The sequence below is a fragment of the Parasteatoda tepidariorum genome, chromosome 7, assembly GCF_043381705.1.
Source record: "Parasteatoda tepidariorum isolate YZ-2023 chromosome 7, CAS_Ptep_4.0, whole genome shotgun sequence".
NCBI lineage: Eukaryota > Metazoa > Arthropoda > Arachnida > Araneae > Theridiidae > Parasteatoda > Parasteatoda tepidariorum.
In genome coordinates, this window is record NC_092210.1 from 88974651 (window position 1) to 89001976 (window position 27326).

General features: G+C 29.5%; 2 protein-coding genes across 3 annotated transcripts in view; one reads left to right on the forward strand and one right to left on the reverse strand.

Moving 5' to 3' along the window:
- LOC107451611 (uncharacterized) overlaps positions 1 to 24101 on the reverse strand; it is a 45249-nt gene extending 21148 nt beyond the window's left edge. Inside the window, exons 1-2 of one of the 2 annotated variants that reach the window (XM_043049876.2) lie at positions 23789 to 24101; positions 1166 to 1263 (exon numbers count right to left, since the gene is read on the reverse strand). In XM_043049876.2, the coding sequence (XP_042905810.1) occupies positions 1166 to 1243 (78 nt within the window). In that variant the 5' untranslated portion in view covers positions 1244 to 1263; positions 23789 to 24101. The remainder of the gene's footprint in view (positions 1 to 1165; positions 1264 to 23788) is intronic. The other variant, XM_043049875.2, reaches the window with a different exon arrangement.
- LOC122270845 (TD and POZ domain-containing protein 4) lies at positions 13147 to 14253 on the forward strand. The gene has a single exon (XM_043049864.1). It carries the CDS (start codon positions 13147 to 13149, stop codon positions 14251 to 14253), a length of 1107 nt encoding a protein of 368 aa, XP_042905798.1.
- Positions 24102 to 27326: the final 3225 nt, after the last annotated feature.

The window sequence follows — 27326 nt, forward strand, 5'->3', positions numbered from 1 at the left end:
ATATTAGGGCTTATATATATATTATATATAAGCCCAGAAAATAGAAATATTTTAGCGAATTTAATTGTGAGAACATATTTCTTTTTTACATTCAGATCTAAATTCCTTTAAAAAGTTCAGATCTTGACCATCTAAGTCTTTCATTTTACTTTCAGATTTGATATTTTAGATTCAGTATTCTAACTTGGGGAATCGAATCCTAGCATCTGCATGAAATTATTTTATTCCCGATGACTAAGTAAAATGATACATAGAACTAAAGAATAATAGAACAATAAAACAAGGAAGAGAGAAATAGAGTAATCGCACTAGTAATTTTCAAGCAAATTTTTTTCAAAAGTGGGTCGCTATTCCTCACCATTATTCTAAGAAACGAACCGTCGTAAGGTATTTTAGTATTACACCAAGTTTCATCCTAAAGTGAATTTCTCAATTCGTGCCCTCTTCTTTTCACATAAACATGTAAACCTATTCTTATCTATTCATTTTTAAAATCATGAAAGCTAATTTTGATTGAAAATATTATCATATTCGACTTCATCTCATAGACATTGCAATCGAGCCTATTTGTCCTTGCTGTGATTCTGGAGAAGTAATCGGAAGGGACCAAGAATGTTTTGAGATAATGGGGAGCAAGAGTGCTTCTTGTACGATTATTCTATTTCTCTCTTCTTTGTTTTATTGTTCTATTTTTTATTATTCTTTAGTTCTATGTATCATTTTACTTAGTCATCGGGAATAAAATAATTTCATGCAGATGCTAGGATTCGATTCCCCAAGTTAACATACTGAATCTAAAATATCAAATCTGAAAGTAAAATGAAAGACTTAGAGGGTCAAGATCTGAACTTTTCAATGGAATTTAGATCTGAATGTAAAAAAGAAATATGTTCTCTCACAATTAAGTTCGCTAAAATATTTCTATTTTCTGGGCTTTAAATTTTTACGCAAAACTTCCTTTGTGATCTAAACTCCATTAAAAGCAATGTTATTTTTCGAATAAAAATTATAAAGATTAAAATCAGTTACAAGTGTAAATGAACTTTGCGTGTAAAAAAAGAAAGAATTTCATAAGCAATCGTTAATTAGTATCTACTATTTTGAACTAAAAGCGTAAAATGAAATATTTTAGTTAGGAGTTTTTACTTTTTAAATATATACTCACTAGTTCAATTAAAGTTTGTTCATCTTCAATGGAATCTAAATCTAATTCTTCTTCTTCATCATATTCTGGATTAGCCATCGCAAGTTACAAGTAGTACCCTAGAAATTTTAAAAGAAAAAGAGGTATCATTACAAAAAAAGGGAAAATAGAAGAATTCATTCATCACAATGAAAAATCCTGTTTACAATCTTAATTAGATTAAGTACCTTTAAACTATATTGGCAAAATATGTTTTTTCTTCTTTGTTTTTGTTTCTTTCTACGAAGAATTTACTATGCAAGGAATTCACTATGTTGCTATGTTAATTTTGATTCTATCTTTTATTTAGGTATAAGCTAATTGGAAACAGATTATTCATATCATAAATAAATACAAAATTAAAATTTAAAAAATTTGTTTAATTACCCCTCTTCCTTAAATTCGCTTGATTTCACCAAACGGGTTTGCTGGTATTGGAAAGTGACATTAGAAAAGGCAACATTTACTTTTAAAATTGGAATGCAGCGTGGTTTTGAACACCATTCAATTTTAACACCGGCATCAAGAGGTTGATCCAGTGTGCCACTTTAATGCTCTACACAGTAATCATACAATCTGAATCAATTTAAAAAACAAGTATATCAAGTAGATTTCTCAATAAAATTGCATTTAGGGATAACTATCTTGCAACTTGCGTGACATGGAAACTATGACATGCTGGAAACTATGAAAACCTAGCATATCATACGTTTATCACTGGATATTTTAAGCCACCATATGGATAGTTTTAGCCAGTATTCGAGCATGGTTTACTATTGTTCCTATCCTTCGTCACCAAGGCTCTACGCCAATAACCACGCCATAACCGCGATCACCTATATTTGATACGGTACGGTATCATATGTATATAAAATGAGCCAATCTGACTCCAACTGCTTAAAATCACAAGCGATGTTTGCTACCTTACTTCTACATTTATTCAAAAAAGGAATTTATTTCACATGTTTCAATGTTTAATTATTTTTTACAATCTCAGTGAAAATAAAAATTACTATATTGTATTATACTCAAAAGTTAAGTTAGGGAAGAAAAAGATACTTATTTGTTTAGAGGAACCATAAAAAAATCGCCTTTTTATTTCTTGACGCCAATGGTGCTAAACTAATTTTGGTAATAGGTTAGTATTGTAATTAAGCATATGATAGAGGTATATATAATTGGTGCTGTTTTTAATAGGTATCAAGAATATTAACGCTACTGAAGAAACTATGGTAATAGGTTTTTTACGATTCGGCAAAAGAGATAATTACCAAAAAAACTTTTCTAATTTTGAGTTTATCATTAGCAATAGCATCATGCCAATTGGTGCAAAATACAGTTAATCTTTATTTCGATGGAATGAACTTTTAAAAATATGTCTTACTTAATCTAATAACGTAAAATCACCAGAATGGAGGGATATTTTGGCTTCATTTATTGTATCGGTATATATCTTTCAGTTTTGTGCATGAGTTCAGAGTACTGATCAAAGCTGAGGATTTGGTTTGTGAAATTAAAATTCGAACTTTCCTGAAAGCTCAATTCCGACTCTAACTTATACTCAATTAAAATATTAATTTTTATGATAATCATCTTTTTTGTACCGTAGCTTAATTTTTGACTGATAATTTACTTGTAATTCTAATACAAAAAGAAAATCTCTATTTTTAGTTTTTATCTACTTTAAGTATCTAGTCTAACCAGAGAAAATAAACAGATTTTTATAAGATTTTAAGATTATGTAATAGAAAAAAGATATAAGATTTTCTTTGCTAGTTATGCTCAATACAAAAACATCTAATCCTGGTTTACTGTCAGTACCAAATCTACGAAGATGAGAAAATATTGGGAAACAAATATAATGCAATTTTTTTAAAAATATTTATGGAGTTCTAAGACAAAAAGGTAAATAAAATAATTAAAAATAATAACACCATTTTTTTCTCACGAAAAATAAATAAATAAAATATTGTATGTGACTTATAAGTAGTGAGTTGGTATAATCTGTGTTAATTTAAGGACGTTATGCTTATTTTATGTAAAGTTTATTTTAAAATGTGTTGAGATAATTTCGTATAAAATATTTAAAAAAAGCTGATTGCAATGACTTTTTATCTGCTTTCTTGAAACAAAATTTCAGAAATACTTGCAATACATTTTAATATTAACTTTATATAAAATGACACACTTTCTGGAAAATTAACTTTGATTTATCAAGTCATTACACGCTATATTTATTTATTACTATTTCTTGAAGAACAATAAATTTTTTAAAACATTTTTTTAATTATTTTACGTTATTGTTTGTTTTTAAATAAGTTCAAAAATAGAAAAAATTTTGATTGGGAATAAATTTTGCAAAAATCGCTTAAAAACAACTATAATTTATAATGGTATTAATCACAGCACTCTGTCTATATTTGAACACTTTAGTGGATTTCAGTTTTAATAGATCCCCTTTATCAATAACTAGATGAACGCCCGTTTTTCGTATGAGGTGAGAAAAAAAAATCAGAAATCAGTACAAAACAACGCTACTAAATCCTTCTCAAAACTGAAAGACGTGTACCAATATCTATTATATATAATTCTCTTACGTGGCTTCCAAATTTTGGCTGAATTTCTTTTCCGCCGGTGGCAACGTTTGCTTTGTTTTGTTTACGTTTTGAAAACACCAAAGCATTCCGCCTTTTAATGATGTGTTTCTGATCTAATATATATAATTCTCTTACGTGGCTCCCAAATTTTGGCTGAAGNATACCTTTTATTTAGGTATAAACTAATTGGAAACAGATTATTCGCATTATAAATAAATACGAAATTAAAATTTCAAAAATTTGTTTAATTAACCCTTTTCCTTAAATTCGCTTGATTTCACCAAACAGGTTTGCTGGTATTGGCAAGTGACATTAGAAAAAGCAACATTTACTTTTAAAATTGGAATGCAGCGTGATTTCGAACATCATTCAATTTTAACACCGGCATCGAAAGGTTGATCCAGTGTGTCACTTTAATGCTCAACGTACTAATCAATCTGAATCAATTTAAAAAACAAAGTAGATTTCTCAATAAAATTGCATTTAGGGATAACTTTTTAAAATAGAACTATCTTGCAACTTGCGTGACATGAACTGGAAATTATGAAAACCTAACCCATCGTACGTTTATAACTAGATATTTTAAGCCAGCATATGGATGGTTTTAGCCAGTATTCGAGCCTATCCTTCGTCACCAAGGCAGTACGCCATTAACTCGCCGTGACCGTGATCCCTATATATGATCGACGTACGGTATCATATATAAAATCAGCCTATCTGATTCCAATTGCTTAAAATCACAAGTGATGTTTGCTAGCTTACTTCTCTATTTATTCACAAAAAGAATTTATTTCGCTTTTTTCAATGTTTAATTATTTTTTACAATCTCAGAGAAAATAAGTATTTTACTTAAAAGTTAAGTTAAGGAATAAAAAGATACTTATTTGTTTAGAGGAACCATAAAAAAATCGCCTTTTTATTTCTACTGGCAATGATGCTTAACTAATTTTGGTAATAGGTCAGTATTGTAATTGAGCATATGATAGAGGTATATATAATTGGTGCTGTTTTTAATAGGCATCAAGAATATTAACACTACTGAAGAAGCTATGGTAATAGGTTTTTTACGATTCAGCAAAAGAGATAATTACCGAAAAAACTTATTTAATTTTGAGTTAACCATTAGCATCATACCAATTGGCGCGAAATACAGTTAATCTTTATTTCAATGGGATGAACTTCTAAAAATATGTCTTACTTAATCTAATAACGTAAAATCACCGGAATGGAGTGATATTTTAGCTTCATTAATTGTATCGTTACAGCTTTGTGCATGATTTCAGAGTACTGATCAAAGCTGAGGATTTGGTTTGTGAAATTAAAATTCGAACTTTCCTGAAAGCTCAATTCCGACTCTAACTTTTACTCAATTAAAATATTAATTTTTATGATTATCATCTGTTTTGTATAGTAACTTAATATTTGGACTGATAATCTAATTGTAATTCTAATACAAAAAAAATCTCTATTTTTAGTTTTTGTCTACTTTAAGTATCTAGTCTATTCAGAGAAAATAAACAGATTTTTATAAGATTTTGAGATTGTGTAATAGAAAAAAGATATAAAGATTTTCTTGTTAGTTTTGCGCAATACAAAAATATCTAATCCTGGTTTACTGCCAGTACCAAATCTACGAAGATGAGAAAATATTGGGAATAAAATATAATGCAATTTTTTTTACAAAGATTTATGGAGTCCTAAGACAAAAAAATAATAAATAAAATAAAATAAAATAAATAAATAAAATTATCAAAAAGAAAAACACAATTTTTTCTCACGAAAAAGTAAGTATGTAACTTATATGTAGCGATTTGATATAATCTGTGTTAATTTAAGGACATTATGTTTATTTCATGTTAAGTTTATTTTAAAATGTGTTGTGATAATTTCTTATAAAATATTTAAAGAAAGCTGATGGCTATGATTTTTCATCTGTTTTCTTTAAAAGAAATATCAGAAATACTTGAAATACACTTTAATATTAACTTTATATAAATTGATACACTTTCTGAAAATTTAAATAAGATTTATCAAGTCATTAATCAATATTTATTTATTACTTTTTCTTGAAGAACAAAAAAATTTTTTAATATTTTTTTAATTATTTTACGTTATTGTTTGTTTTTGATTAAGTTCCAAAAATAGACAAAATTTTGACTGGGGATAAATTTTACAACAACTATAAACAACAACTATATATTTTAAAAACAACTATAATTTATATTGGTATTAATCACAGTGCTCTGTCTATATTTGAACACTTCAGGGGATTTCAGTTTTAATAGATCCCAATTATCAATAACTATAGATGAATGCCCGTTCTTCGTACGAGGTGAAAAAAAATTTATAAGTAAATCAGAAATCAGTACTTAATAACACTACTAAAACCTGCTCAAAACTGAAAGACATATACCAACATAATTAATAAATCTAAAATAACTCCAATTTATTCTATTTTTTGCCCTTGCCGGTAGCTTTACGTTATTAGATAAAGTAAAGCATGTTTTTAGAAGTTCGCATTCATATCATCAAAATAAAGATAGACTGCATCCAGCTTTACTTGGCAGGATGCTTCTGCTTGGGTGCAACTCATGATAATCAAAATTTACCACTATCACTCGATTTTTATTGGTACTTATCCCCTTCGAGGGCTCGAAAAAAATTCAATTTCTCAAACGACCGTCCCGAACGATCTAATTAAGTGATTCTTAGGTATTGGAGGTTGTTCCTTTCATCCGATTTCAAGATAAATAATTCTGGACTTATAAAAGGGACACACTCAAACAAACTTTTATTATTATCGATGTCAGGAAGTGATTGACTCTTCATTTTAACCTTTACTCATGGAGTTGAGTACTCTAATTGAACGGGAAGTGGTTAAGTTTTGCTTGCAAGACTCCGTCCTCACAGGCAGGAAAGCTAGTTAATTTCGTGAGATAATAAAATAACTAGTGCATCAGTGAATTAGGTTACTATTTCAATGTTGACATCTAAGAAAAAAGCGTCGGAACATATTTTTCAAATCATAAAATAAATTTATTTAAGTCAAAGACAGAGGTCAGGCAATATGCCATCTTCCCAATTACAGTCTTTGCTTGGCTGCTACGAGCTAAATCATATCTCCAATCAGCTCGCCAACAAGTCTTCTCTTTTTCGAATTCTTCTCTTAAAAAATAAAAATGTGTGAGAATATTATGATCAAGAAAAAAGAAGAAGGGGGGAGTGATAAAAAGCAAAATAATCTTTCATTTGTAACCAAGGTTATTTATGGATTGTCAGCTGCTGTCGGTGTGCGGGTGGTTATGAAGTAACTGGACGAAATCCAGTAAAACTTTGGCGCTCACCTTTTATTTTACCAAACGTCCTTATTATGCCTTTCTACCAAGTTATTTAGGTCGAAGTTTTATCCTATGACACATGTTTCACACCGCTGAGAACAAGTGACAAGAGGCATGGACTCAGATAATCATACAAGGGTTTTTGTATACTTTTGGCATCGTATTGTCGAGTTGGTTGGCTTTATTATAACCTATCATTTTATTATATCTCCTGTTTCTTTCTGCATACAGGAATATCTGGATTACTATGCACAGTTGGGGCGGGGAAAAAACATATTAATTACCATTTATCTAGTAAATCGGATTTCCATAGACTAAAGATACATTTTCAAAGTGCTTAGGGGAGCATTGGGAGGTTTTCATGTAGTCTAAATTATTATAGATATACTAGTGGGCTGCTCCCCCTGCTCGCTAACGCTCACCAACCCCCGAAAATTGCTACGCAATCTTATATGGTTTGTTTCACAAACCAAACTCGCTTCGCGCGCTACTAGCTTAAGTACATTGCAAATACACAAAATTCTAAGAATTCAAAACAATCATTCAAATCCATATAACAACTTTTAAAAAAAAAGAACCCATCTTTTTAGTAAATACTAAGTCATTAAAATAAATTTGAATTCAAATAAATGACATGTAATTCGTTAAACCTATTAGAAATGTGCTATAGTATAAAATCTTATTGCGTAACAGCCTGACTGAGACTCATTTTTCAATGAATAACTAATAACAATAATAAAACAAATAAATTCGTGAAAAAAAAGCGCTTTCGACTAAATACTAAAATAGAGATCTATCGACAAAGACTACTCATTTCTGCCTAGCTTAAGCTATTTCAGCTTCCGTTTTTAAAAGCGCTATATGTTGAGCCACCTCAGTAGATTTGGCATGTGATATTTTTACGACAATCATTGGTCGATTTTCTAGCGTTGCCATTCGAGGAGTTGTAATGAAGCTTTTTTTGCCGCCGTGTAAGATAAATATATATATATATATATATATCGATTTTATTTTTTAAAAAAAAAAACACATAAATCTCATTTACTCCACTTTATTGCACGATAATTTCGCAGACATGATACTCTAAAGCAGCGATTCCCAAATAGTGTTCTGCGGAACCCTAGAGTTCCGTTGAAGGGTCGCAGGGGTTCCGAGTGTTGGGAAATTTTTTAACCAGTTATAATTTTCGAAACTTGTAATTCAATTTATATTCAATTAATAATCTATTTGTTATTTAAATATTGTCTCGATTTTTATGAAATGTTTTTAAAAGTATTTCGCATCAAGTAAAAATGACCAAATTTAACTATGAAGATTCTCTGATAACCATTCTCAGCATTTATTTTCTTCCTATTTTAATGGAAACCGTGTTTCAGCTCATTCATTTATAGTTCATGCATGCACTAAAATCAAATTAAAAACTAGACTACATATCGCTCCACGACTGTTAATTCAACTGTCTGACATAAAAACCCAATTTTAAGAATAATATTAGTGTAACGATATGATGAAAAAATTTCATTCTTCCTTCATTCACCAAAGAATTTCAAATTAATCAATAAAATTTAGATAGTTACTTATTTTCAAAATAGTTAATTGTCTTCCGTTAATTTATTCATTAATTCTCGAGATTCCTCCAAAAGAGGGTAGATCATTTAGGGTACCACAGCCGGAAAAAATTGGGATCCGCTGCTCTAAAAAATAGTTCTGTAAACCAACTTTTCAGTACCTAATTTTTAATAATGACCAAATTTTTGAAAACATTATTTGTATTTGATACCCCATTCGGGGTAACGTAAGACAAATACAGTGCCCGCCGTTTCGTGTGATCCAATAAGCCGCTGATATTACGAACCGAATTAGAAATATTGTTTTTGTTTTTTTAAAGTAAGTTAACCCCTTCCTTCTCGCTCTCGTGAAAATGACGAGGTGAGATTTCGCCCTCTATTTCTCGCTCTCGTGATATTGACGGGCTATTGAGGATGTGTTCAGTAGTAACGCGCCAATAAGACTAAAACTAATTAATTTTTTTTTTGCCCGGAAAACATTTTATTTTTCATTTTACACACCAGATGGCAGTACCAGGATATTTTTAAGGTAATTGTAGATAGTTAGTTTATTTTAAGCTAGATGTCAGCACTAATCAAATACGTAATACAAATACAAAAGCCAAAAAATGGGCACTTTTATGACCGTTTTCTTGAAAATTAACCGATCGTTAAGGGGTTAATGAAATTTAATTGTCAATTAGAAATTTTAATTAAACTTACTGTAGCTATTTTAATTAAAATTTAATGGTAATAAGGTTAGATCTATTCTCTTCGTCAATTCCTCATTGCTAGTGTAAGTGAAAAAAAATATCTTTTTTCTGTTTACCAGAGAACTATATTAGTATAAGCACTTCTTATTTTTGGTCTACCCACACACCTGACCTTTTAACAAACCATATTAATTCTCCTTATGAGAGGGGTGAAGAGCTTGTTAGCTTTTGCAGCTATCGTATGAAAACCATTTCCTTCTATTTCCACTGACACACACAGACGATATACAAAAACATTAATAACAAGGAAAATAAGAAAAAGTCGTTTGATTGCCTAGCAACCAGCCAGAGTTGTTATACTTCCGTGTTAATACCATTATTTAGATTAACTTTCCATTCTCGTGATGGATGTCGCATCATCCTCCCCATCCTGAATAGGATGTTTTTGGGAAAAATAGGATGTTTTTGGGGAAAATAGAATGCTTTTGGGACTCTGATAAACTCGAAAACTGTAATCTACCACCAATACGTATTAATTTATTTTCAAATAGTGGGTTGAAGTTTGTAATGTATGAATTTTTTGGCAGTGGCTTGGATGTTGATAAAGCTTCATATTCTAACGGAAATCACTCTTTCTGAATTACTTATATCCAGTAATTTCTAGCATCATATGCTGTCAGAACACATGATTTCCATTGAGAGTACAGAGAATATCTGGATTTTCACTGATAGTAAGAGCTCAATACAATATCTGAGCAATTGGCGAAACATCGGTGACAGAATTGGCCTGAATATCATTAACAATTTGAAGACTTACTCTTCTTACAATGACATACATCTACAGTAGATCGCTTCCCACGTAAGCCTTTACTTTAATGAACTGGCCAAGGAGGGCCTATAGATAGTAGTGGCCTTCTAATATACAATGAAATCTATGCAAAAGTAAAGGCCGACAATAACAGGACTTGGAGGATTCCCCCTACTCATGATTAGTTTCAACAAAATAGTCCTAGAACTGCCCTGGAGCTAAAAGGTGATAGAAAACTGCAGACAGCTATCACAAGACTAATTAGAGGTCATACCCACGAATTAACATTTGTTCAGGGTCAAAAGACTTCCCTGTATGCCTAAAATGTAATGTGCACCAGGCTACACCTGATCATTTGCTCCCCTGTATGGGGCTAGAGAAGAATTTTATCTTGTTGGGTTCGGCGACGGTATATGATTTTCTGTCTGTGAACGGTCTTCTGGACCTGGTCTATCCTTGTTCTGGGCCAAGTGGAATAAGTAACGACAACAATTTCTAGCATCATATACTTCTACAGTGTCAAGTTCTCTGACTTTCTCGTCTTGAGATCTACAGTTCGAGATAAAGCCTAGAATCCATGCAGTAACACGTGCCAGTCTGAAGTAGGAGCTGTAGTTCTTTGCTTCTATGATGGATTGAAAAGTAGTTACGTGAAATGTTTAAATTTCTTTATTCTTCTTTACCTCCTAATTATGTGTGCAATCGTTTTTAGAATCTGGCCAGCTTTCTGTGTTCAGTCAGCAAAGTTCCACCAGATATTGAGATCTTTCGATGTAGATGGTGGAACGCTTCTTGATAGTTTGTCCACTGGATTGTCTTGTTCCGGGTTTCTAATATCTAGACTAACTCTCCATTCTCGTGATTGATGTTGCAACAGAGCTAACTAATGAGTTCTTATTCTCTTAGTCCATAAGAGAACGTGACAAAAAAAAGAGAAGTCTTGTTATTCGAGAAAGAACGATTTCTACAGTTCTAAAATTTTACCCCGGACATTTCTGACCCTTTCAATCAATTTTATATCACTGTTTTAGTAAATTTTAAGTAGTTTTGTTATTTCATAATAAAAAAATTTGAAATATTTTGGCTTATTATTACTTTTTATATTTTTAATTACCAAAAACAGAAAAAAACATAGTTTCGATTCTTTTTTATGTTGAAAAGTACAATATTCGATAAAAAAGAAAGAAAAAGAAAACAATTAAGGTCAAAGACCTTTGCTATTGTACTATAGAAAAAAGGGAAATATTTTGGTCAAAAACCAGTTACTTTTTTAAGACAAAAAGCACCCTCTCAGTATCTTTTTTTTTTTCAATTATAAATTAAAAAGTATGATGTTGAACATCACGCAAAAAAAACTCTTTTTTTTAATCAAATAGAGCCATAAGCTAGTAAATATCATTGATTTTATTCTTAAAATATATGAAAAAATAGAATCGTCTTTAGTTAAATTTAAAACAGTGTCTAATTCTTAACCAATAAGAAAATTCCATTAATTTTTCGCCCCATTTATATATATATATAAGAAAAGAAATTCAATGGTGTAATTATATAGTTCTTTCTTTCTTTACTTTCTAATGAAGTAAATTGTCTTATAAATAAAAGCGCTTTAGACTTTATGAAAGTATGAGCCACTTTCTTTAGCTGCGCTGTTTGTTTTTAAATTGAGTCTAACTTCGAATGGCTCCTTAATAGTATTGATTCAAATAATTTTTAAATATTATTTTGCTTTCTTTTTATTATGTACTTTTCCGTAAAAAATTCTTTATAAAATGAACACAAAAAATCCCAGTTCATTTCATAAAAATATGACGGCAATAGCAATCAGTCCGTTTGATTTGTAATGATTTGGCAGGGATCTTTTGTACTTACATGAAACTGACTTGTCAAATAAATTAGCCAATTTTTTTTTGCAATCACTTTTTTTTAGAAGAAGGAAAAAAAATGAAAAAAGATTCGAGCTTTCATCTGAATTTTTATAGTAAAATTATCGCCACACGGAGAAAAAAAGTTTGGTTAAATTATCGTATTGTATGGTAATTATATTTATAGTAAAAGAAAAAAAAACCTAATTCGGAATAATAAAACCAAAATATACGGTAAAAAATACAAACCTGAAAAGTAAATTTAACCGAAGAAATAGTTTTTAGCTATGTTCTAAGATGTCAAGATAAAATTACCAAACTTTACCGCATTTACCAAATTTTTTCGCCTATACTATTTTTTGTTGCTAATTTTACCAAATCATTGCCAAAGTGCTTCGGTAAATTTTACCAAGATTTTTGGTGTTTCCATAACTCCTGAAACATGGTAAATTTAACATATTCTGATAGTTTTGAAGAACATATTTTTTTTTCTCTAAGCAGACGAGATTAAAACAATTGATGTATTGATACATGTATATTTAGTTTAAACTTACATAATTTTTCGAAAGTTATTTTCTAAAATAAAACAGAATTTTTTTTTTCTCCGAAAAATAATTCAGTTTTATCGTAAAGTTGTAGACTTCCTTTAAAAAACAGTTTAAGCAATTTTGCTTTAAGATATATGAATAATCATTTTACTCATATTATTTTCCACTAAAAGCAACATAATTAACATCTAATGTTTAACTTGAGACTTTTAATTCATAGAGTTATTAACGAAAAAGCTGTTCTTAATTAAAGACTCAAATTTAATTTTATAAACATTACCTACACAAATGATTAATGATATTATAGCTCGAAAAACATTTTTGATTGATACTTAGTTAAAGTGTTCAAAGAATGGAAATAAAATTTTTTTTCTTAATTTATTGTTCGTTTATCACTAGAATTTCTTTTATCAGTAACTTATCTCAAAATTCTTAGAGATTATTTACCTTTATTATCTATCATGAAATTGAAACTTTGAGTAGATGTTGCTTTCGTCTCACGTTTTATTAAACAATTACCTCTTTCCTTGTAAGTTGTTTTGCAAAAACAATGGCTGACCAAATACAGGAAGTTGATTTTTACACTGAAGAAGAATGCACTGGTTCTGTGACAGTGTTGAACTTCAGCACTTATGATGTGGGACAATGTGACATTTTTTCAATGAATTACACTTTTCTCGATCAAACTTTATTCAGCTTTAGGATATATCCGAACGGAAATTGTGCTATGAATGATGGTTACGTGTCGGTGGATCTTTTAGTTCGTCCATTGGATCCTTACAAGCTTAGCCTTCAGTGTGTTTTATCTTTACTTGATGTGGATGGAAATCAAAGGTATTTCCAATCATTTTCAAATGAAACTGTAGATGGTACATTAGGCCTGCACAGATTTGTGAATCGTGAAAGGATTATGACAGATAGTGAGTTTGTGCGGAAAGACAGCTTGACAATCTGTTACAACCTCAAATACGTAATATTTAAGAATGAAATTCAATTTCCGCGCCCGTCTAAAAAAGCTACCAAAATCAAAATCCACGTTAAAGAAGCCTCAAAAGAAGAACAAGTGGAACTAATTACGCAAGATGACAAAACTTTGACTTTGATGATGCGGATTGATGATATAGATGCAATTTTAAGCAACAAACTCTGCAAGCGATCTCAGGTATTCGCTCGAATGTTTACGACTGAAATGTTCGAAAAAAGAAACAAGCGAGTTTTTATTCCAGATATGGATTATGCCACTTTGAATCATCTGATTTCGTATACTAACGGTGAAAGCAAGGCGCTCCATACCGTTCAAGAAATTGCAGACCTTTACAGAGCAGACGATAAATATGCAATCCTGGATCTGAAACTGGAATGTGGCGTGGATTTAATTAAAAACACGTGTGTTGAAAATGTCACTAGAATTCTATCCTTAGCTCAATTGTATCAAGATAAGCGCTTAAAAATGTGGTCAATGGCGTTTGTTCAGAACTATTACGATGAAATAATAGTAACAGATGAATGGAAATCGTTGCAACTTACTCAGCCTGAGTTAGCTGAGGAAGCAAAAACGTTTGATGTAAGCGAAATTGTTGAAAAGATTCAGAATTTCCGTAAAGGACAGTTTGTTTTTCCAACAGATCGAAAAGAAATAGCAGACATGTATTTATAAGCCTGTTGTTTTGTTTTCTGCAGAATAATTTGCATTTGCCTTCAAATTGTTTGCGAATTATATTTTCTACTATTACTGGTATGAAGGTTTTTGGGTAAACAATCTGTTGTTTATCCAAATAATTTTGGAAGAACAATCTGTTGTTTACCCAATTAATTCTATACAATAGAACTAATTGAAAGAAACCATTTCAGTTGAACTTGTTTTCCCCGGAACATTTTGAGTATGCACCTATTGATGCTTAGTTCGTATTTTTTCAGTAATATTTTGTACAATGTGTGAAGATACGAGAAAAATTACTAAAAATATTTCAACTTAAATTTTCCATTTTATTTAAAAAATAAAACAAACGGTCACATTTAATTTGAAACAAATCGTTATGCAAAATGTTAAAAAAAAAAACTATCAATATCTAAGTCTATGTTAAGCTCAAAGAAAAAATAGTATTTTTATGATTGTTTTAAAAACTGTTTTCATTAAACACATTAATTGACAAAAAATCTTAATACAATCTTAACTCTTTTAGACAAGATTTAAGAAAACATATTAATGAAAAAAATAAAATTGTCTAAAAGAATACTTTTTTTTAGCCATGGTTTCGAAAAACATATTAATTGATAAAAAAAATCTTAATACTTTTCTTTTAGACAAGGTTTCAGAAAACACATTAATTGATTAAAAAAAAAAATCTTAATACTTTTCTTTTAGACAAGGTGAAAACACTGCTTTAGAGACGGACAATAAAATAAAAATAAAATAAAATAAATAAAGCATACTCTACCGAAATCTTGATCTGTGACTACATAGATATAATTAAAAAAAAGTACCTAAAAGTAATTGATGACAAAAAAAATAATTTATATGAGTTTAAGATATGATTTTAGAACCAAATCCCCAGAACGGAACTCTTACGATGGTAGGTAAAAAGTTTGTTTTGTGTTTTAAGAGTGTTAATTTTCTTATACTTGTATTTGATTATTTTTTTACGTAAGAACCAGATTTTATAAATAAATATTTTTGTCCAAATATGATACCTGTGTACAAGTTGACTCCCCTAACTTTCATTGCAATTTAAGGATTCCAAACTTCTAACACCCTTGAAAATACGGTAGAATGTTTAAATATTATAATTACGTAAAATTAGAGTTATACACTTATTTAATACTCTGGTTTTTAATCTTATTTTAAACACTTTTTTTTCTAATATTAAGTGCATTGTATGTTATCATAAATATTTAATAGGTAAAATGAGAGAGGATTCAAAACAACTGCCGTCAAAATGTTGAAACTGCTTTAAACAATCTTTGTCGGTAATAATAAAAGATAAAAAAATTCTTTGAAACAATCTAATTTTTTTCAGTCATCAACTTCTGAAGATCAAGATGTTTTGAAATTTCAATTTGTAGTTTTAGTTTCACTACAACTTAAAGTTTTAATATTTTAAATTACTTATCTTAAAAAAAAACTTAGTTCATTATGCGTCGACTTTATTTAGAAATAACAAGGGTTCAGTTCGATTGTTTTTTGTTGCACAAATTTATTACAAATACCTCCCATCACAACGGCATGAACTCATTTCTCGAAATGGCTATATTATTCACTGCCAAACATGCAGTAAATATTTATTGAAAATTTGGATGCAATGTGTTTAGAATACTTAGTACCCCAATAACAATTAAAATACACTGAAAGTAATGCTTTCATTTATCAAAAAAATTTTTAAATTAAAAATATTTTTCTTTTAATAAAAAATAAATAAGAAACATACTTTCTTAATTACTTCTTTATTCATTTCATACTAGCAGAACCTGTTTGGCGTTATTCACTGCTAAATAATTTTGCGATTCTGAATTTTTTTAAATCATGTTCTTAAAAATTATCTTATTGTTTAAAGGTGGTAAAAATATTGTTGCGACAAACTTATCTTATTCATTCAAGGAAAAATAATTTTTAAAATACTTTTCTTATAGAAGAACAAAAAAGCAAGCCTTAGTAATCATTTCTTCATTGATTGCATATTTGGAAAGCTAGGAAGATATTACATGATTTGTTAGGAGAAAACAAAGTTGCAAACATTTTATTTATTTAAAGTAAAAGCAATTATATATTATTAATTCTTAATCAAAGTTACACAAAGCGAGTTTTTGATTTAAAGGCAGTAAAAATGATGTTACAATATGCATTTTAGTCACTTAAGGGAAAATAGTTTTTGAAATATCATTCTTTTAGAAGTACTGAAACGCAAACGTTTTTGACCATTTCTTTATTGATTTCATACAGTGTGTAACAAAATTATAAGACCACTGTGATTCTTGTGGCTTTTGAATTTTCCAAAATTAACTTAAGTTAATGGAAATACAAAATATATTATATATTAAGAGGCAGATTTAAATTTAAGTATTTTAAGTTTCAAGAGTATCAAAATTTCCACCCTCAAATATCTGTTACAAGATTATAAGACAATTAATACTGAATTGGTTTATAAAACTAAAAAGATGTTGATCCACCCTTAAAGCTTGATTTTTCATCGACTCTATCAAGTTTTCAAGTTAAGTTTTAGGAATTTTGTCCCATTCGATACTACTTGATAACTACTTTCAGATGATATACAGAATCATTATTGGTGGTTATTTGCATACACTTGTTAGCCAAGTAGCCCCATAAGTTTTCTGTACAAATAAGATCATGACTACAGTTTGGCTAGCTTAGGAACTTGATTTTTTTTCTTTCAGAAACAAATTTTTTGTTGATAATTCGCTGCAGGTTGCACTATTATACCAAAAGCCCCTACACCATCACCGATTTGCCACCCATCTGCCTACTTGACAAATCACGAGATTCTGTTTGCAAATCCTACCAGAAGTAATTATTACCATCCGGACCAACCAAATTGAACTTATTTTCGTCGTGAAAAATAATATTTTTCCAAACAGCATCCTAGGTCGCGACCTCCTTTGCCCAATTCAGCCTCTCTTCTATATAATCCTTTAACATTTTTGGTTCTCTTTATAACTTTCGAAGAATTCTGTTTCGTTTCAAGTTTGAAAATGTATCTATTATTCCGAGCTGATAATTTACGCTTCCTACCGGATTTCTTATATTTTCCATACAAGTATTTCTTATTAAAAACATTATGAACAGCAGTTTTAAAACGTTTAATTAACTTACATATTTCACATTCTGAATTTCCAGAGTCTTAAAGGAAAAAAATTTTTTTCGAGCTTCTAGCTCAGATAATTATTTTCCGCGTGGCATTGTGAATTTTCTTATAAATACAAATAAATTAAAATCTCGTTTTCTTTATAATACTAGGAGGTTCCGCCCCCTGTTCGCTAACGCTCGCCAACCCCCGAGAATTGCTACGCAATCCTATGTGGTTCACGCCGTGAACCATGGCTCGCTGTGCTCGCTCGCCAATGAACAAAATGTTCTAGCACAAAGACATAGTATATTATCATCAAAGACATAGTATTTTATCATCAAAGACATAGTATTGTACTTATGTAGAAGAATTCTATCAATGTTCTTATTGGCTTTTAAAAAAGTATATTAGCTATTTAGATTGTACATGGTGAAAAAATCAAAACATTAGCTAAATGAGAAACATATTAGCAAAATAAATTATCAAATATTGCAGTTACTCACCTAAATTCAACTAAATGTGTATAATAAATTAGTTAATGCTAGAAATTCTGAAAGTTTTAGAAAAAAATTTTATTATTTAAAAATATAAACTTTAAACCCTAACTTTTCCTTGTGAGATAATAACCCTCAAAAAGTCTTTCATTTTCAAGAACACAAAAATTTGTTTTATCGCCAAATGAAATATTTTTTGGTGATCAGCATTATTGAAATCAATTTCTATATTAATTAACATTTGTGATAAAGTACATAACATTTTAGAACAAAATAAGGATGTTTTACATACAATAAATTAAAATGCATGGCTGTTAGCATTACCCGAGAAATACCACGTGGAGGTCGCCATGCTGCATTTCTAATCGGGGAGTTTTGATTTTGGCAGTTCCCCTTGCCTACTGCCAATAGAAGTTTCAATTAAATTTTTTCCAAAAAACATTTTTTTCTGCAAAGCTCTAAGAAATTAACACTAAGCATTTAGAATTTCTTTGAAAACACAATTATAGATTTGGCATCTTGGAGCAATTACTGAAAGGCTGTCAAATGACTTAACTCTTGACAGGCCAACATAAAGTTGTCCATGACTAAAAACTTGTTTAGTCAATACTAAACTGATTTTCTCAAAAGTCTGACCTTGTGACTTATTTATAGTCATGGAGAAGGCCAGCCTAATTAATTCCTAATTGAGTTTAAATTAAATATTATCATGTTTTTAGGGCATGAATCTGAATTGAACAACCTGATAATGCTCACTCTGGTTATTGTTTCCGTTTTTAAAAGCGCTATATGTTGAGCCACCTCATGTGACATTTGCCATGTGACATTTTTAGCAGCAATCATTGGTCTATTTTCTAACGTTGCCATTCGGGGAGTTGTAATGAGGCTTTTTTTTGGTGCCGTGTAAGAGAAATATATATATAGATTATCGTTTGCGTTTTCTGCGATTCAAAGTTACAGTTTAAATACTATTTTCGAAGAAAAAAATTTAAAACTCAAGTAATTTTGGAAAAAGAAATAGGTCGTCTTTTACTTATGCTAGACCCAGATTTTAAATAACCGTTTGCTGTGTGAAACCAACACAATTTATTTAAACTTTTTGATTTATTTGATATATATTTTGATATATATAACCCATAATATTCACAATTTCAAAATTATTCATTTTATCCAGTGTACCATAAAAATGAGTAATATTTGGGGTAGTCTTATAATTTTTTTACATATTATATTTACAAATCTTGTTTGATATTATTATGCATTAGTATGAGGCAGTTTTTTTTAATTTTAAAACTTTTTTGAACAATGTTGCAAAAGTAATTTCATTGTGTGTAAAAATAATGTTGAATTTAATAATCATTCCTTTATTTATTTCCTTTTTACCAGAACTCGTTTAGCGCTACTTTACTAGGCGAATGGCTTAATGATTTATAAATATTTAAAACGATGTCCATAAAGTTATTTTATTAAAGCAAAAGTTACGTAATGTTACAATAAACACATTTTATTCATTTCAGGAAAATTATTTTTAGAGCATTTTTCTTTTCGAAGCATTAAAAATCAAACATTAATAACCATTTCTTTATTCATAACATACTTTCAAAAATTGGTGTATGTTATGCTTTACTAAAATAAATGCGTCACTATGAATCATTTCGAACTTGTTTAAAGCAAAAATTGATGACCAATTTAAAAAAAAATATGAATTTATTCCAAAGAATAATAGAGATGCAATTCATTGTTAAAAGCAATTAGATCTGGACTGACGGTTGAAAGGTTTTGAAAGAAGAACACCTTCCATGCCCACACTTATGACCTATGACGTTAGCGCCAGCTAATGTTTATCAGCAAAATGGCGAATAAAAGTTGAGCTAAGTTTCTTTACTTAAGTTAGAATGCTAATTAACGATAAGTTAATTATATATAGAGCCGTATCGCATATAGAATTAGTTGAAATATAATTCTTTCGCGTTTATTTCTTTCACTTAGCTTAGATTTATTATTTGTTTATGTATTTTTTGTAACCATGGTATATTTTTGTTTTGTGTACCTGGCAACTTTGATGTATAATTATTTTGTTTATGTTCCATATGGCTTCGTACTTTGTCTTTGTGAAAATATGTAGTGAAATAATTGAAATATTTTTGAAAGAGCCTTTGTGAAAGAATTTAGAATGTGTCACTTAAGAGAATAGATATTTGACTGTCTTGGCTTACTCGAAATAGAACGGAAAGAACAATTGCTAACGTAAACAATTACCACGTTTCCACAACCAATCAGGATCGAGATATACACACTATGTCACTTGCAGGTATCCAATTACCAGAGGGCTGAAATTCCTGTTCGTGTTCTGACTTTATCGGAATCAAAATTTGCATCGCCTGTTATCAAAAGTATTGATTTGTGATAAAACTTTTGAAAAATTTATAGTAGATAAGTGTGATATTTAATGAGGAATTCGATAGTATAATCATACACCATTAATGTAATAATACTTCTCTGAAATATCATATATAAGCATTCTTTATTTTATTTTCTGCTGAATATGTAATGATATGTTTGCCGCTATCAAGCTCCATATTTAATCCTCTTCTGAAAAAGCAATTGCTGGTGCTTTTTTGTTATTTAATTGTTTGTAGCAATACGTTTTTATTTTACTTATACTTTTTTTTTAATAATAAAGTAATTTGTTTCTAATATTAGTTCTAAAGAGTTAATTTGCAGGTAGTAGTTTGTTGAGATGTTTCGATTATTTTTTAGTCAGAACTTTGAATTATCAGATTTCATCGATAAAATATGTTAGATACTAATATTTTAACCATTAAAATTACATTTCTTTTTAATGTTACTTATTTAATTTATTGGTTTTGCTTGTTTCAATTATGCAGACCTTTTTCAACAAAGGAGTTGTATTTCAAATCTGCTACTTATCCGAAAAAAAGATAAAATCTAGTAGTAAATATTTTCTTTCGGAAAAGTTAACTATTCCAAACTTTCTAAATTTGTTTACGGTTTTAACACAAACTCAATAGTAAAAAATTTCATTTATAAATACAGGGATCTCCGAAGTTGAGTTTCAAATTCAGATGGATAATAAGAAGCATTTCAGAGGGGGAAAACATGCCGTAGAACAGTCTTTCCCAAAGTGTGGTACGCGTACCCCCAGTGTTACGGGAACAGTTTAGCGGTGTACGCTTTCTTATACGAAATATCTTGCAACAGACGAAAATGTCAAACAATTTTATTTAAAAGCCATGCCATGAAAAGCTAGCCATGAAAATTTACGATTACGTATTTTTCTATTGGCTATTTTTTGCAGAGTTAACAGTTAATTAGTGGTGTCAACAACCAGTTGTGATTTTTAACTCTTGTGCAATTTTTTATACTAAATGTTTGTAATAAATGCTACTTATTTTTATTATTCTTATAAAATATTATTTTTGTCTCTATAACTGTTATCACAGCAAAAATAATATCATCCTTCTCACTGATGCAAATAAGACTTTGTACCAAAAAAGAAAACTAAACACATTTTTAAAAAAATGCTTTCATTTTTTTATTAGTGGTACACAGCGTTAAGAAAAATATAGAAAGGGTACACGAAAGTCATAAGTTTGGGAAACACTGCCATAGAACATGGGGATGCAAGCAATGTTTACCAGGTGAATATCGTGAAGAACCCATGCTTGTTTCGATGTCACGCTGGATAATTAAAAAGTATACTACAACTGGCGAAGTACAGAAAAATTAGTTGATTTACACTCCAAGCGTTGAGCCCCTGGGTAAAATTGTGCAAAAATTTTCCAGCAACGTACAATTTTCCTATTCAATAAACATAGATAAATCGATTTTTGTTGCAGGAAAACCTGCAACTAAAAGCTCGGAAAAGACCGCAACTAACGCTTAATCATTACAAAATTTGTTTGATTTGACGCCCGTTGATTTCATTGTAATTAATAACAAAAACATAATAACGACTCTGGGGTGCATTTGAAAAAGTCAGGTGTGTTTTTGATATCTGCAGTATCCGCGTTATGACCTTTCATCTTTTCTAGATTTAGAGCTTGCATACGTTTTTCGCGATTTCCACCTTCTCAGTATAGTTTTCATCTTCTTGATGACTTTTATCACTCCTCTAAATTTGTTGGCCAAATTTTAGAGCATCATGTAATACGTTCCTATTACCACAACATCAGTGATGATGATGATGATTGTTGGCGTTCTGTTTTGGAGCTTTATGCAGTTTTCAGCTTATAGCTCGCTTATGTCCAGGGTGGCGGAGATAAGTGGATGATTATAGTATGCGGATAGATTTNTTCTAGATTTAGAGCTTGCATACGTTTTTCGCGATTTCCACCTTCTCAGTATAGTTTTTATCTTCTTGATGCCTATTATCACTCCTCTAAATTTGCTGGCTGAATTTTAGAACATCTTGTAATACGTTACTATTACCACAACATCAGTGATACCTATTATTATAGTTAGTTAAGCCTCGCCGATTTCAATGATCGCTTAGCAATATTTTCACGGTTCCCAAAATCTTAATAGTACTTCATTTCTTTTTTAAATATATAAAAAGAAAAAAGAAGTTGGAAAATTTATAAAAAAAAACATTAAAACAAAAATTATGATTTAAATCTTCTTTAAATTTCAGTAACTGAGCTATGTCATTCAGAAATAGTAGCAAAAAAGTGAGATTCTTGTGGGGGTAATTACGTGTTACTCTTTATCTTAGTTGTTTTGAAAATTAGTCAAATTAAAATTGTTTATAAAACATAAAATCAGCTCTGCATTAACGATTCGATTACTTCATGTTCAGCCATTTAAAAGCGACAGGCATAGTATGAAAGTGTAAATGTGAAATCTTATTGTAATTTAAAAGAAACATTCTAGCACATAATTACTTCTGTCTACTTTATATATAAGTATAGATAATTGTGATATTGTATTTTGTAATATACAATTTAGTAAAACATAACATGAATTACCCAAATACGATAAAATTGCAATAGTTTTATTTCCTTTATCAATTATTATGGAAATCAATCACGGAATGCTAGCCTTTTTAAACTAAGTGTGTGCTTTCTAATTGGTTAATAAATTAGTTAATAATTGTTGCCAACTTAGACTTTGAAATACAGTTCGATTAACTTTACACGTATATGTATGTCTTTAGCAGATAATGATCGTTTTAAAAAAATTATTTTCATATTTTCGAATTGTATTTTCTAATCTTAATATGGATGTTAATATAAAATCTGCGTTTTCTTATATTTCAGTTTTAAATGAAAATTTCAACATTTAAATCCATTCATAAAGTGCTATGTTTCCAACAACATTAATAAGTTTTATTATTCTTATGCTATATAAAAAGGTTTAAAGTTTTTCAAGTTTATACAAACTTTTTAAACTCAGAAATTTTGAATAAAAATTAAAGGAAAACAATTTAAAAGGACAAAATGTATGTACATTTTTAATTTTTGTTTCATCGATATTTTGCTGTTTTATTTAACCTCTACTTTCAAACTTTAAACCTTTCTACACAGCATAAGCTCTTTATTTATTTATATATTTTAAAAAGAAATTAAAATTTCAGTGTAAAAATATTATGCAAATCAGCCCCTTTTATTTATTCCCTTTTACACACCTTACTTATCGGTAAATTATTTTTCAAACTTTAGATCAGAATAATTTGGTTTTAGAAAATTTATTTAGATATTTTTAGGAATAGTTTGAGTAAAAAAAATAAATAATTGCACTTTACTAGCGAATAATTTAATCGAAAATATTAACGATTTTTTCATAAATGCAATGCAGGTTATGCTTTTGAGATACAATAAAGCGCAACAGATTACAACAAATCATTTAAACTTCCAAAACATTTTTATAATATTCTTACCCTTTCTTGATCTTTAAGAAATTCTCTTGGGAGCAGGGGGGAGAACCAAATATTAAAATTATCCTCTCCCCTTACTCGGGTGTAGTTAGGAGAATTGTCAATATCCACTGGTGGTCGAAACTCTCTCTTCGCTAGATGACGTCGGTTCTACCGCCCCCGCCGAGCAATGTGAGTAAAAGGATGAACATATCTAAAATTAAATTTTTTCGAGTTTCAAATTTCAAGAGGAGAATCTTCACCGGTGACCCCCTTGCTTTATTTTCTCCTTTCACCATCGCACAAGAGGAGTGGTTTTTCACTTGTTCCTTCTCCCTTTTCGTCTATTATTAATCTTCGAATGTTCTTTTTTTCTCTCTGTCATCTGTGAATCATCAGAATGTTTTTAGAAATATTCTTTCAAAAATGTATCTTGTTTAGAAAATTTTTGAAGAAAATGTTGTTTCTTTTCTTTTTTGTGACTGAGTAAATTTTAATATTTAATCTGCATATTTAGTATTCTATTATTAAAGTGACTTGTTTTCATCAATAAGTAGAATAATCGATGCACTCAGCGTAAAAAAAACTTGACGTTTATGAAATTAAGTATGAATTCTATTTCCAACTAGCCGTGGAATTTGGCGTTATATATATATATAAAAATAAAAATAAATAAATAAAAGATATAAGTTCAAAAGGAAGATAAAACAAAGAAAAATTACAGACATATGGAAAAAAGGGGGGGGGGAGAAAAATAATAATAATAAAAATAATAACAAACAACTGGAAAAAAAAGGGATAAAATTTTTTAAAAAAAATCCGGAAAATAAGAGATGTAATCTTTTTATCAGCCTACACGATTATATCCACAAATTTATCTAATGAGTTCTGTTTTATTTGCAGCTTATGCGCAATAAATGAAACTTATTGTTTTCCTTACTTTTCTTCGTGTTTTTTTGTATTTATTTATTTTGTTGTATATATATAAATNATAAAAGCTTAAAATATATATATTCAGTATATATTGTTATATCTACTGTTCGGCAAAAAAGATGGACCACCCTAAATAACTTTTAATCTAATGACCAGAATTTCACATTCTTCAATCTTAATGGCTCGAGGGGGTGTTCTGAAATATTCTAATCAATAAGTACAGGCGATATTTTAAGTTACGAAATCAGATACAAAAGGTACTTTCTCTGAATAAACGTACCTTTTTTTTTCGCGAATTTGTATTTTTGACCCCTAAAATATAGGACGTATTCATTATTTTTTATTATTTTATTTTATAAGGTCGATAAATTGTGAATTTTAAGGTATTTAATTTTTTTTTTTTTTTGCATCATTTTAAAGAATATAATTTTGCATGGCAAAATACAAATTTTAGATAATCGGTTGAATACTTCCTGAGAAAGTGAATTTTAAAAAAAAAGACAGATAGTTAAAATGAAATTTTTTTTATAACTGTTTGACCAATTTTTCCCAAATTTTGTATTTTTGCAGTGTAAAATTATATTCTTAAAAAAGTTTCAAAAAATTGTATAACTTATAATTCAAAAATTTTTCGATCATTATAAAATAAAATAATAAAAAATAATGAATATTTGCTACAATTTTTACATGGGAGTTATCTTTGGATAAACCAATTTTATAATTGTGAGCAAATTTTTTCAATTCTCTCTGAAAAGTTCTCGAGATACAGAGAAATACACAAAACTAAAATTAACATTAAAAGGTTCAAACTTCGGAACACTCTCCTGATAAAACTATTGAGACTATATTTCCCAAATTGCAGCTTGGGGGTCAGAAATACGAATCCTTCAAAAAAAAGGTATGTTTATTCCGAAAAAATAAGTTTTTGCATCTGATCTCGTATTTTAAAATATCGTTTGCATTTATTAATTAGCGTATTTGAGTTCACCCCTTCTAAAAATTAAGATTGAGTTCTAGAACATAAAGATCTGGTCATTAGTTCAAAAGTTAAACAGGGTAGTCCGTTGTTTTTTTCTAGCACATTGTGCATACATGTAGCAAGAGAGGCACTATCTGCTTCTTTATAACCATTGCAGGCATATGTTAGAGAACTTTTTCAGATTTTTTTTAGTTGCTGTGGGAATTTTTAAATAGTTTTAGTGGAAAACAAGGCCCTATAATGGTCCTGTTTGAAAATAGAACGAAGCTAGATACGCAACAAAATGTAATTCTCTTCAAAGTAAAGTACTACTTTTCTAAGAAAAATAATTTATTTTTGCTCACCAAATAAAATTTAACAATTGTATGCTTGTTGTGTAACAAATGCATGTTTAGCCAATTCAGACTATTTGAAAAATAAAAATTGATTTTTTAAGCATCTAAATTCAATCAATTTACAAGTTTAGAAACTGAGAATTCGAAATAAGTTTTATTCTCTAAAGAGTAAAACCAGTAATATCTTGTACCTCGGACTAATATTTTTCTTTCAAAAAGAAAAATTCTGAAGTGTATAACAGAATTCATTCCCAAAATATGTAGTTATAAATCGACAAACTTATTAAATATTTGCCACAAAATGTTAAGCTAATTCAAATTTTCTACTATCTCAATTTTAAAAAGGGTTATTAATTCGAAATTGGTTCAATTACATTAGACTCTTAAAGCAGAAAAAATAATTGTCATGGCAATCTTTTTTTCTGCATTGTATGATGTTGTTTTCAAAGAAATTCGATCTGTAACTTATATTCTATTTTGCATTTAAAGCCTCGAAAATTTTTTCTCGTTCTGTGAAACGAAAACAGTACACAACCAGCTCTTACAATACGCAAGTTCATTTAAACTTTGGGGCATATCCAATTCTCAGTTTACTTTCATGTAGCAATGTTTATTCTAAGGAAGAATCTTTAGTGTCAGTCATCGCTCGTCGGCTCTCATCAATTCCCGTCTGTCAGAAACTGGAAGATATCTCTCTAGAAGCTACTCTTATGAGCCCTTTTAGTTTGTATCCTTTCAACAAATATATCGAAAATTTTTGCTGTAGAGATTCTTTTCATCTAACTGTATAACGCTAAACTCTACTCCAGAAACCAATATAGCATACAATGATATAAACACAGCTTAAAACATTCCAATTTGGAATCACAAATAGTAAAAGTTTTATAAAAACCAATACGCTTTTCGCTGTCACAATGAGTCCATTCATGGCACAAAGTTTGTAGCAATGTGACATCGAATGGTGACATTTGTGATTTAAATGTTGCTTTCAATGAAATTTAATATTATCCCGAAGAATTACTCTCGTAATTATATAATTCCAATTTAGAGTTATAAATTTCATATTTGTGCTGATACAAAAAAACTGAATCAATATTAGCCGCTAAATAATCTCTGATATTATCTGATTGAAGCTTGTGTGTGTTAAAAGTTGGTGAAAAGGCCGGGATAGCCTGGTCGATAGGGCACTGGGCCCATGTCCGAGAATTCGTGGGTTCGAACCCCGCCGGCCGAAGACTCCCCGTGTAGTAAAGTGACTGATGCAAGTTAAATCTGTCGAGTCGCAAAAGTCCTCCATGTTCCCATAAGAAATCAA